Raw genomic sequence first — 12,845 nt, forward strand, 5'->3', positions numbered from 1 at the left:
GCACTGTATCTAGGTAAGTGTGACTACAATACATCAAATTTAAGTTGTTTATAAGTCAATGACCAACTCCTTATTTCTGCCACCTGAGCTAAATTGCTTTGTAATGCTGGAGTGCTGGATTGTTCTTTAATTTACTCATGAGACATGGGTGTAGCTGGCTGGACCAGCATTTATTGTCCACCCCTATTTATATAGTGATGGTGAACTGCTGAAGTCCATGTGCTGCAGGTACACGCACAATGCCAGGATTTTGACCCAGGGACACTGAGGGAACTGCTGTATATTTCTAAGTGAGGATGATGAATAGATTGGAGGGTAACTTGCAAATATATATTCCCACATATCTGCTGTTCTTGTCCTTCTATATGGGAGTGGTCATGAGTTCTGAATATATTGTCTCAGGATTTTTGGCAAATTTCTACAGTGCATCTTGTAGATATTACACATTGTTGCTACAGAGTGTTGGTGGTGTAGGGTGTGCAAGTTTGTGGTTATCGTGCCCATCAAGCAGACTGTTTTGACCTGTTTGCTATCAAGCTTCTTGAGTGTTGTTGGATCTGCAAGTAGAGAGTATTCCTGCACACTCCTGATTTGCAGATGATGGATAGACTTTGGGAAGTCAGGATATGAGTTACTTGATGCTGCATTCCTAACCTTCCTGGCAAGTCAATTTGAGTTTCCGATTAATAATAATCTGAGGATGTTGATAGCGGAAATGTCAAGGGGCAGTGGTTATCTTGTCTCTTATTGGAGACATTAAACATGATGAAGACATCGGAACTGCTCCCAGGGAGTCTACTGCGATTTTGCATGAATTATCACAACTGTAATGGGAGGAATATGCTGATAATCAAGTTCCATTAAAATACTCTTTAAAGAGAGTACTGCTGTCATTAGTGCTACTATCAAGTATAAAAGGAATGTCACTGAACTTCTTTAATTAACTTATTAACAAAACCTATTCTCACTAAATTGGAGATAACCACTCATTAACATCTAAGGTATGATCCTCAGTTAAAACTGTAATGTCCTTCATCCCACAGACATGCACTATCTCACATGAAAATGATATGTCTTTACAAAGATAGTATTAAAAAGGGAAAAGGGTTAAAAAAAATCCTATGGTCCAAAGTCTAGAAATAAACAATAAAATGTGATAACTCCTCAAGTCTGCTGAAATTTTCTGTTGACAAAGCTGAATCACTGACAGTTGTACCTTGATGATAACTATTCAGTCTGAGTCCAAGCAACTTGGGTTTGAGTTGTTGCAAATGATCAGCTCGTAGTACTTAAAAAAAAATTAGCTTTTGAAAACTCTATTACGTTCCCAGTAGCGATTTCCGAGGAATCAGACTTTAGGAGAGAGAGGTTGTGATTTCAGGGGTGCCTTCTCAACTTACTGATTCTGGGTTTGAAAAACAGAATTCTAAAACCAGAGAAAGTTGATAGGCCACAATTAGCATAGACCCTAACCCCCTCAAAACCAGTTTTCTTGTAATCCAATAGCTATATAATAAACCTAACTTGTTATTTCCTTGCTTTGCTCAGCTACTTCTGCGAAACCACTTGATTTCCAGAAAATTCCAAGTGCCTTACAATATACAATAAACGTTTGACATTAGAAATGGGAGGTGAGTGTCCACCCATGAACTGTTGAACCCATTTCCAAGAAATCACATGCTCCTGTTCAGTTCAGAAATTGTCCAAGTAATTCACGTTTACTTCGATGTTGTCCTTAAATTGTATTCCCAACAAAAACTCCTTTTGTCGTTGCATACCAGCTGTCCATTGTTAGAATGTTAATGAGACCCCCATTAATTTGGTAGTCATTTGGATTGTCACAAGCATGCAGTTGATAATGCCCTGTACTTGTGGGAAGCCAGTCAGGATGTAATATGACTACCAATCCATTCTTGCTATTGTAGAGGGAGTTAGTAAAGACTCACTTCCTGCCAAGCAACCTACCTGTAACGCGCCTCTTATGTCTACACGCAACAACTTCGAGACCCTTGAAATAGCAACTTAGGTGAAGATTTTACTGGGTTCTGTGCTGTGGCTGATAGCCAGGAGAGTGTCAGGGCATGGATGGATAACAAGTGGGGAGTTTGCATATCCAACACTTTGCCACCCTTATTGCATTTTAAGTGTTGGGAAAGTTGGCGCTTTTGCCCATTAGCCAGTTGAAAGCCTTAAATTGCTAATCTAGTGTCATTTAAGAATCTTTCAGTGCTGCTGGTTGGCAGTTTGTGATATGGTGAGAGCTTGGTAAATTACTAGTTTGAGAGATGAGTAACCCTGTAATGTGAACTCTACCCACCTGCCTTGGATACTAATCTTTTTATACCTCAGGCTAATAAAAGTCTAATAGTCTTAAATTTAACATTATTAATTCTACTTACATCTACTGTCTTTTGTGGGAGAACATTTCACACCTCCAATACGCTGTGCTTGGGCTTGATCTGAGGCTATGTCACCTTGTCCTGTCTCTCCATCAGAAAAGGTTTCTAATAACCTTTCAAAATCCTAAAAATGTCAACCAAGTCATTCAAGCCTCTGGGATGTTACAAATATAAGCCTGAGTTATGAAATCTCTCCTCATATTCTAATCTTTGAACCCTGATGTTATCTTAGCGAATTTATGCTGCTCTCCTACAGAGTCAATGTATACTTTCTAAGGTGCTGTGCTCAGATTCATAACCAGTTCTCTGAAAGTGGTTTATCTAGGGCTTTGTTTAATTAAGATAAGTCTTTTGCCTTTGGTAATCCAACCCTTTTATTATAAAGGCTAAAGTTCAATTAGCTTTTTGATTATTTGTTCTTCCACCATTTTTAGCTTCTTAGCATTTCAAAGTTATTTAATATCCACTGTTTTTACTGCAACATCTGTCTTGAAATGTATCAGTGGCTTTCAGATTATTTCTTCATTCCAAAGATGTTTAAGTATGTATGTTCAATATGAACTTTACATTCTGTGGGGAAAGTGTGCAATGCAATGAACCAGCTGCACAGTTATAAGCTTTTCTAATACAATCCATTAGTTATGCTTAGAGAACTTCCTTGAATCATTCAAGAAGAATTATTTTTAAAAACTTTATTGTTTACAATGTTAATGTTTTTTTCTTAATTTGCATTTTTTATTTAGATTTTCAAAGATTTCTTTGAAGGTACCATCAATTTTGCTCCAACATACAAATATGATGTGGGCACAGATGTTTATGACACCAGTGACAAATGCAGAACTCCTGCTTGGACAGATCGAGTACTGTTGTGGAGAAAAAATTGGTCCTGTGATACGTTTGGTATGATAAAATTGAAATATTAATCTAATATTTAAATAGATTAACTATTATCTAAGTATTAATAGTAAACTAAAATTGTTTAATATCTAAAGAAGTAACTGTTGTAATAGTCATTTTTTAATGTTGTCATGATTTTTAAGCCACAAGGTAGTTGCCTTCAGAAGATAGAGCCAATTTACCTATGCAGGAGGTACATTTTGGAAAATGTGATGAATATTCAGATTTAGACTCCAGATGAATAATGTAATTAAGGGGGTGGGCTATGTCAGGGCTAGTTCTTTAAGTTGCCTTTGTTTGGATAATCATGGACTTTTATTCTGTTAATTACTCATCTTCATGTACTGTACACAAAACATACAGGCTTTTAAACAGTTTTAAACATGTTTACTTTAATTCTTACCTTGGAAAAGTGACTGTTTGGCTTGCTGGGAGCAAGTGTTGTTTCTGCATTTCTGTCTTTTGACCTGTCGTCTTCATTTAGAGGCCTGACGGTCCTGGTTTTTCCCATGACTGGTTTGACTTGAGAAGGTTTAAAAGTTGTTATTCTTTTAAAGAAAATATCTAGAATTGACTGTTTTGCTTTACACAACTTGGCATCGTAAATCTATTGATAACATGACAAGCTGTCATTAACAAACCGTGGCACTTTGGCTGATTGATCTGCCAGATGATCATGACATCCAAGAATATTCAGGGCCTCAACATTGTGCCTGAAAGCATCTTGCAGACACTTTGTGATCAGGTCTTTTTCATGTTCTAGTGGTTCATTATCACCTGCATCATCTTAAGTCTCTTCACACAATGCTTGTGAATCCATCTCTACCAGGTCCGCATTACTGAGTGGCTTGGAATGTGACTTGAGTAAGTGTGCAACATCATTCTTTCCGTCTTCAAGGCCCACCTAATGTCCCAGATTTACTAACTCACTGTGAGTGCTGGTCAGTTCATAGGCAACCTAGTAGTTCACTGCCGCTGGGAATGACTTCTTCCATTCACTGTTCATATGATGAAGCAGATCTTTGTCCTATACAGCACCAGAGACGTTAACAGCATCCATGATGTTAAATTGCTTCCGGATGGCTTGGACAGATGGCATCCCTTCATCAGTTTTATTGTTGTGAGTCCAGAAAGTCTTACAAAGATGGTAGACTTTAAATGTCACTCTGATTCTCTCGTCCATTGGATGTATGATGAATGCGGTTTACAAAAGTAGGAACATGATTTTGGCATTTGGACAAAGAACCTCATAGTCCAAATTGTGAGCACTGGCATTGTCCAAAATGAGAAGAATCTTAAATGTCAAAATTTCCTTGGCAAAATAGTACTTCATCTTAGTACAAAGTAGTCCATGGACCAGTCATGTAATAGCTGCCTAATTATCCATGCCTTATGGTGCAATTTGCAGGTGATGGGCAGACATGATTTTTTTAATTGTACGTGGGTGTTCACCATGACAAGTGATCATAGGTTTCAGTTTCTTGTCACCTTTTGCAATGCTGTCTGGCAACAGAGTAAGACGTCTGTTCAGAGCCTTAAAACCAGAAGCACTTTACTCATTAATAGCATTATAGGTCCTTAATAGCATTCATATCCAGTATAGACTCGAATCATCTGCATGGGAAATTTGATGAACATCCTAGGACAGCACAGTGGCTCGGTGGTTAGCACTGCTACCTCACAACATCAGGGTCCTAGGTTCGATTCGAGCCTTTGGCAACTGTCAGTCTGAAGTTTGCACATTCTCCCCGTGTCTGCGTGGGTTTCCTCTGGGAGATCCGGTTTCCTCCCACAATCCAAAGTTGTGCAGGTCAGGTGAATTGCCCATGGTAAATTTCCCATAGTATTAGGTGCATTAGTCAGAGGGAAATGGGTCTTGGTGGATTACTCTTCAGAGGGACTGGTGGGGCGGAAGGGCCTGTTTCCACACTGTAGGGAATGTAATCTTAATCAATTTCTAAACTTCTCCAGAAATGTATCAGCAGCATCAGTGTCAGTACTTGCAGCTTTCCCTGCACATATATTTTCTTAAAGCTGTATCAAAGCTGGAAAAGACTAAATCAGCCCTTGCCCATACCAAAGGTTTCTTCTTTCTCACAGAGATTTATAGTAGGGCTCCCTCCTTGATCTTTTTTGTTATTTTCATAAAGACTGATAACTTCTGCTGGGATAAAGACGAGGCTGATCGCCGTGTTGTTCTCATGAAGATTGTCATCACATCACTAATCTGTTTTCCATTACCACCCCACTACCTGGCTGTGCTGGTGTGTTATAATTGCATTGAATGAAACACAGCATGTTTGGCTTTCTCATTGATCTTGTTGCTCTTTCCCAAAATCAAATGGTCGGTGGCAGCAATCTAAGATGGTGAGCAATGGTGACAGCATGATTACTACTTCTGTTAATTAAGTCTAATTTCACATCATGAGTCACAATTTTACGCTGTCACTTACGTTGAGAAGATTCAACATTTGCTCTAGTGATGCATTTTCCTGCCGTGGTCACACGGTACATGGATTAACATGATAAAATCAAAGAACAGTCTCACAGTAAACTTTCACTGAGAGTTATGAGCATAAATAGCATCAAAAAGGAACGCTGTGCAGGAGTTGCTGTGACATTGTATCATGTATAAGCTGCTGAGAGCACTTGACAACGTGCCAAAGTAGCAATGTAAGGAATAAACAGCTGAACAAGTAGTGAAAATTGTTCCCTAAAATAATAGGAATGCATATGCAAAAAAATTTATATTGGTTCAACAAAATGCTGTATATGAATTTTTTGAAAAATGTATAATGTTATTAATGTCTGTTTAGGTAAATAATGAGCAATAACTTTCAGTTATGTATATTTGACACTTGTTGATGACTTATTAGATGATCTTTGGTTTTACTGTTCACAGATTTAATTGAACTATATATGTATGCCAAATATTATGATTCTAGTTGTCATTACCACTGGACAAGACAAATCCCAGAATGAAACCTCTTGATAGACCAAGTTTAAAAAAAAATTGTTGGTCATTCACAGAAACACAGGGACATAAGGCTCCAGATTTTCTATTAGAATATTGTTTTATTAGAATATAGTTTTATTATAATAAAACAAATCAAGCTATCGAAACATAGTATACAGTTTGAAAAACTTAAAAACACATGGCAAAACAAAATCTAGTGCATTCCCTAACACCATAGCTTCATAGTGAGTCAGATCTAGAGAAATTCTTCTGTATCAAATCTTAAAGTTTGACTTAACAACTTCTTTCCACTTCTGTCCTGTGATCTGTGAATACTGTTAAGTGAATACTCACAAAACGAAAAACTTCAATTTTCTTAGTCTTTTGATAACCAGTTTATTATCGAAATCTGTCTTGGAAGTTTCATAAACTTATACTTATAATTTAGGATAACTGTGCTTTCCCTGAATTATCTTATGCTTCTTTCTTGGAGAGAAACTATATTTACTTCTGACCCTAGTCAGGTGTCGTCCAGTACTGCGTCCTAAAAGCTTTCAGTCTCTGGGCTTTTCTAAGCTTAAAATCAATACTTCATTGCCCTAAATCAGAGGCAAGCTTCGTCCTTTCAATGTTTACTATTGTAAACCCTTCAGCGTAAACAAACAATCAAAGTTTTTGATTTTATTTAGAACTCCTCATAAAAGTAAAGGTCACTTAAACTTCCCAATATTGACTGGGAATCCCTTAGAGCAAGAAGCTTAAGACTGGGCTGCATTTATTAAGTGCATCCAAGAGGGTTTCTTAAAATAGTATGTGGATAGTTCAACTAGAGGAGGGGCCATACTGGACCTTGTACTGGCTAATAAAACTGGCCAGGTGACTGACCATTCAGTGGGAAAGCATTTTGGAAATGGTGATCACAACTTCTTAAGCTTTAAGATAACTATGAATAAGGATAAGTCAGGACCTTGCGGGACGGTATTAAACTGGGAAAAGGCAAATTACTTTAGTATTGGGAGGAGCTAGGGAGTGTTGATTGGGTGGAGCTGTAATCAGGCAAGTCCACATTTGACACGGGGGAGTTGTTTAAAGATGTACTGATCAGAGTTCAGGGCCAGCATGTTCCAGTAAAGAGTATGAGAATGAGGAAGATATAGTATGAGGATGGTAAGGTGAGGGACTCTTGGATAACAAGGGAAGCTCTGAATTTAATCAAAAGGATAAAAGAAGTTAACATTAGACAGGGCTCAGATAAAGAAAGCAGGAAAGAACTCAAACAGGTAAATAGGAGAGCAAGAAGGGGCCATAAAATGACCTTGGCAAGGAGGGTTAAAGAGAATCCCAAGACATTCTATACATACATGAAAAACAAGAGGCTAATCAGAGAGAAGGTAGGACCGCTCAAGAATAAATGAGGCAACTTATGCTTGGAGATAGGAGTTGTGGGTGAGATCCTAAATGAGTATTTTGCATCCATATTCACCCAGGAGAATGATATAGTGGATAGTGAGATTTGTGTGGAGCATGCTGATATGCTTGGGCATTTTGAAATCAAGAAGGAAGTGGTGTTGGGTCTCTTGAAGAGCATTAAGGTGGATAAGTCCTCAAGACCTGATCATATGTACCCCAGGTTTTTGAGGGAGGCGAGAGAGGAGATTACTAGCACCTCGATCAAGGTCTTTGTGTCCTCTCTAGCCACTGGAGAGGTCCCAGATGACTGGTGAGTACCTAATGTTAATCCTCTGTTCAAGAAGGGAAACTATAGTCTGGGGAGTCTCACAGCAGTGGTTGTTAAGTTATTAGAGAGAACTCTTAGGGATAGGATTTACACACATTTGGAAAAGTGTGACCTGATTAGGGACAGTCAGCATGACTTTGTGCAGGGCAGGTCATGCCGTAGTAACTTGATTGAATTTTTCAAGGAGGCGACAAAGGTGATCAATAAGGGTAGAGCAGTGGATGTTGTCTACGTGGATTTTAGTAAGGCTTTAACAAGGTCCCTCATGGCAGTCTCATCCAAAGGATTAAGGTACATGGGTTCCAGGGTGACTTGGCTGCGTGGATTTAGAATTGGCTTGCCCATGAAAGACAGAGGGTGGTGATGGAAGGGTGTTTTTTAGACTGGAGGTCTGTGACTAGTGATCTGCAGAGATCCTTACTGGGACCTCTGCTGTTTGTGATATATCCTAATTTACATCGATGAAAAGGTAGATGGTGGGTTAGTAAGTTTGCAGACGATACGAAGATCGGTGGAGTTGTGGACAGTGTAGAAGGTTGTAAAAGGATACAGCAGAATATAGATCAGTTGTAGATATGGGCAGGGAAATGGCATATGGAGTTTAATCCAGGTAAGTGCGAAGTGCTGCACTTTGGAAGATCATATTAAGGAAAAGTATACAGTTACTGTCAGGACCATGAACATTATTGATGTGTTTAGTTTATTTTGGTATCATGTTCGGCACAGTATCATGGGCCAAACAGCCCATTCATGATTTGTACTGTTCTATGGTTAGCCAGTGTTCATATGATACTGATTTGAAATCCAAAGTCTAAAAATATTAAAATCACACAGTATTTACGTTAGCACTGTGTTATGAAATAAATGTGTTTTTTTCCTTCTTTCTTTTCAGACTAAGTTCTTGCCACTCCTCTCCACACAGCTTCCACTTTAAGTAGTTGATTAGGCTGCTTGTGGATCAGTTACCGTTTCACGAGGAGTTGAATTTAATTTTCTGTCCATCTAATATCTATTTTCCTCATGACACTTCATGTGGGCAGATTTTGGAATAACTTATTTCTTTGCACAATCTTGCCTATCCTTGAAGGTGTAGTCATGACACATGTAAGAGCTCATCATTCAAAACTTCCCGTAGGAAAGCATAATGATATTCTATTGAAGAAATAAGGCTGTTAATTTAATCAAAATAAGTAACTTTAATTTTAAAGTAAATAAACAATGCACAATCAACCATCAGTATTTTCAATTTCCTCTATTTAGGCATCGATTTAAGGGAATGTGAATATGAAGCCGGGACAGAAGAGAAGAAAATGTGGCCTCCTGCTGATTTGCTATATTATGGGAGAGCAGAGTTGAAAGCCTCTGATCATAAGTATGTGATTGTGATTGATATTGTATTCTGGATGCCAAGAGAGTTTAGGAAGAATTGCAATTAACAGAATTATTTTGTGAGAATTTCTCATTCACTGAATTGAATCTTTTGCAAGTGTTTCTTGCATTTTTATTTTAATTATCCAGAGGAGCTTGAGAAGTCAGTCTAAATTACAATATGACTTATTGCTTTTGCTTTTAGCTTTCTTTCGTGCTAATGAATGTGGGTAGACCTGCCGATGTGTCAGAATTCAGTGAATTTGACATTATACTGAATACCGAAAGGATAAATTTTGACAAAACTGTCAGTGTATTAAATGATGGTGTATTCTGAAACTCCTCTGCCTGTTTAAGTTAGGACCTTTCATATGCAGCCCATGTTTCCCCACATTGGATTAAAAGAACCAATCTTGCTGCCATCTCTTGCTCAGTGTAGAGTTGCTTGGTGTTCTTGGATGGTTCTTTGAGACAGAGAATTACTTTCTTCCTCAGATGAGTCCTGAGGTGACTAACTGCAATGACATGGGTTGGGGCTAAATCCACGCAATCATTGCTGATAGAGGTTAACTGGCTGCCAACCTTGATTGAACAGCAACAGCTCAACAAGATGGTGAAGCCAGCAGGGGTTTAGCCTTCTGGCATTACTTGATGGTGTGGACTGCAATGGCTGGAATTTGACAATGAGGGTATTAACCACTCCATCTCACTCCATGCCATCAAGGCAACAGCTGGCAATGTTCCTATCCTGTGACAGAACAGCAGGTCTTCAAAGTAATCGAGCAGTGAAACTGAATAACTTCAGTCATCTGCAGGTGAGTGATAATTGCATGTAACAAGCCACCTCAAGGTGTGCTTTCACTACTTAATAGGTGATTTCCAACTTCTTTGACTTTGCTGAGCTTCACAGCCCTGCTAGTGAGGTCTTGTCGTTAGCATCCGTGTCTCTGGCCCAGAGTCTCTTGCGTTTAGGTTCCACGTCCGATCTTGATGGTCATGAAAGGTATCTCACAATGTGGCCAATATATCTGATACATTTACAGCAAGCATTAAGAATGGAAGACCTGGTCAGTTGGAACAGTATGGCAGCTGCAGACCAACAGCCTTCCCACGGTTCCGTGTGCAGGTTCCTGCCATCAGCAGACCCCCCTCCTCGTTGAGAGAGACAATGATGCAAAGTGCGGGACAATAAATTTTATTGCATTAATTTCCTGTTACTGTATCACATTTTCAGTCATGTACCTTTGTGGAAATTTGGACTAGAATAGAATACCCTATCATTTCAAATGCCATTTTTAATGATAAGTAATTCCATTTGAAAACAGATTTGGGTACACTGTAGTTGCGTTTGGCAGTCTTTAGGTGGCAGTGTAGCTCTACTAAATCCTCTGACGCATCCTGTTTGTAGACAAACTAAAATCCAACATACAATACCTAGAGTCATAGAGTTATACAGCACAGAAACCGACCCTTTGATCCATCTCATCCACATCTACCAGATATCCTAAACTGATTGAGTCCCATTTGCCAGCATTTGGTCCATAACCCTATAAACCCTTCTCATTCATATACCCATCCTGAGGCCTTTTAAATGTTGTAATTGTACCCACCTCCATCTCCTCCTCTGGCAGCTCATTTTTACACAAACCATCCTCTGCGTGAAAAGGTTGCCCCTCAGGTCCCTTTTAATTTTTTCCTGTCTCACCTTAAACCCTATGCCCTCTAGTTTTGGACTCCCCTATCCTGGAAAAAAGACCTTGGGTAGTCACCTTATCTGTGCTCATGATTTTATAATCCTCCATAAGGTCACACCTCAGCCTCCAATACTGCAGGGAAAAAATCCCCAGCCTATTTAGCCTCTCCCTGTAGCTCAAACCCTCCAATCCCGGCAACACGCTCATAAATCCCTCTGAACCTTTGCTATAGCAGGGAGATCAGAATTAAATGGAGTAGTCTAAAAGTGGCCTCACCAATGTCCTGTACAGCTGCAACATGACATCACAAGTCCTATAATCAATGTACTGAACAATGAAGGTGAGCATGTCAAATGCCGCCTTCACCATCTTGTTGATCTACGGTTTACTTTCAAGGAACTATGCACCTGCACCCATAGGTCTCTTTGTCCAGCAACACTCCTCAAGGCCCTACCTTCACCGTATAAGTTCTGTCCTGCTTTGCTTTCCCAAAATGCAATACCTTCTATATCTCAATTAAATTGAGTTTGCTTTTTGAAAAAGTAGAAAGCATCTCTTTGCAGTGTATATATGACACAACACTACTGTAGACTTAGCATAATGCACAAAAGCACATTTGTAACACATTCAATCATCAGCTCCACATATAAATTTCACTTTGCTTGATGTACATTTTTACCTCATCATTTTATCTTCAACAATTTTGCCTACCAAATTATAATTCACAGAAACATCTGGTACTTGATATCATTGTATACAAATTTTTCTCAACCGCTTCAAGTGTTGCAAGTTGAGTGTGACTTGAAAAGGTTTTGGTGTATACTAAGCATTAGTGATGATCTTTCAGGAATCGCTAGAGTCAGGGAGGGTCCCAGAGGACTGGAAAATTGCTAACGTGACACCCCTGTTTGAAAAGGAAGTAAGGCAAAATACAGTAAATTACAGGCAGATTAGCCTAATCTTGGTCGTGGAATCCATTGTGAAGGATGAGATTTATGAATACTTGGAAGAGTATGGTAAGATACGGCAAAGTCAGCATGGTTTCATCAAGGGGAGGTCATGTCTGATGAATCTGCTAAAGTTTTTAGAGGAAGTAACAAGCAGGTCAGATCAAGGAAAGTCAATGGATGTTATCTATCTGGACTACAAGAAAGCCTTTGACAAGGTGCCACACAGTAAGATCTTACTGAGTAACTTAAGGGCCCATTGTGTTAGAAACAAGAAAGAATCCTGGCTGTCTGGCAGAAAGCAGAGAGTGGGGATAAAAGGGTCTTTCTCAACTGGTGACAAGTGGTGTTCCACAAAGATCAATATTGGGACCACAGCTTTTCACTTTATATATTAACAATCTAGACAAAGGGACTGAGCATTCTGGCTAAGTTTGCAGATGTTACAAAGAGAGGCAGGTCATGTTGAGGAGGTAGGGAGGCTGTAGAAGGATTTGGACAGGTTAGGAGAGTGGGCAAAGAGGTGGCAAATGCAGTACTAAGTGGGAAAGCGTGAGGTCCTGTACTTTGGTAAGAAGAATAAAGGCATGGACTATTTTCTAAGTGGGGATAAAATTCAGAAGTCTGAAATGCAAAGAGACTTAGGAGTTCTAGTCCAGTGTTCTCTCAAGGTAAACTTGCAGGTTGAGTCAGTAGTTAGGAAGGCAAATGCAATGTTGGCATTTATTTTGAGAGGACTTGAACATAAAAGCAGGGTGTACTTCTGAGGCACTGTATAAGGCTCTGGTTACACCACATTTGGAGTATTGTGCGCAATTTTGGGTCCCATATCACAGGAAGAATATA

At 39.1% G+C, this 12,845-nt stretch overlaps 1 protein-coding gene across 3 annotated transcripts in view; it reads left to right on the top strand.

Annotated features, from left to right (window-relative positions):
- The window catches only part of LOC132819805 (synaptojanin-2-like), a 207,559-nt gene that overhangs the window by 153,017 nt on the left and 41,697 nt on the right, over window positions 1–12,845 (top strand). For all 3 annotated transcript variants that reach the window (XM_060831596.1, XM_060831597.1, XM_060831598.1), the window contains 2 exons: window positions 3,143–3,299; window positions 9,251–9,362. In XM_060831596.1, the coding sequence (XP_060687579.1) occupies window positions 3,143–3,299; window positions 9,251–9,362 (269 nt within the window). The remainder of the gene's footprint in view (window positions 1–3,142; window positions 3,300–9,250; window positions 9,363–12,845) is intronic.

The sequence above is a fragment of the Hemiscyllium ocellatum genome, chromosome 10 (assembly GCF_020745735.1).
Source record: "Hemiscyllium ocellatum isolate sHemOce1 chromosome 10, sHemOce1.pat.X.cur, whole genome shotgun sequence".
In the NCBI taxonomy this organism is placed as follows: Eukaryota; Metazoa; Chordata; class Chondrichthyes; order Orectolobiformes; family Hemiscylliidae; genus Hemiscyllium; species Hemiscyllium ocellatum.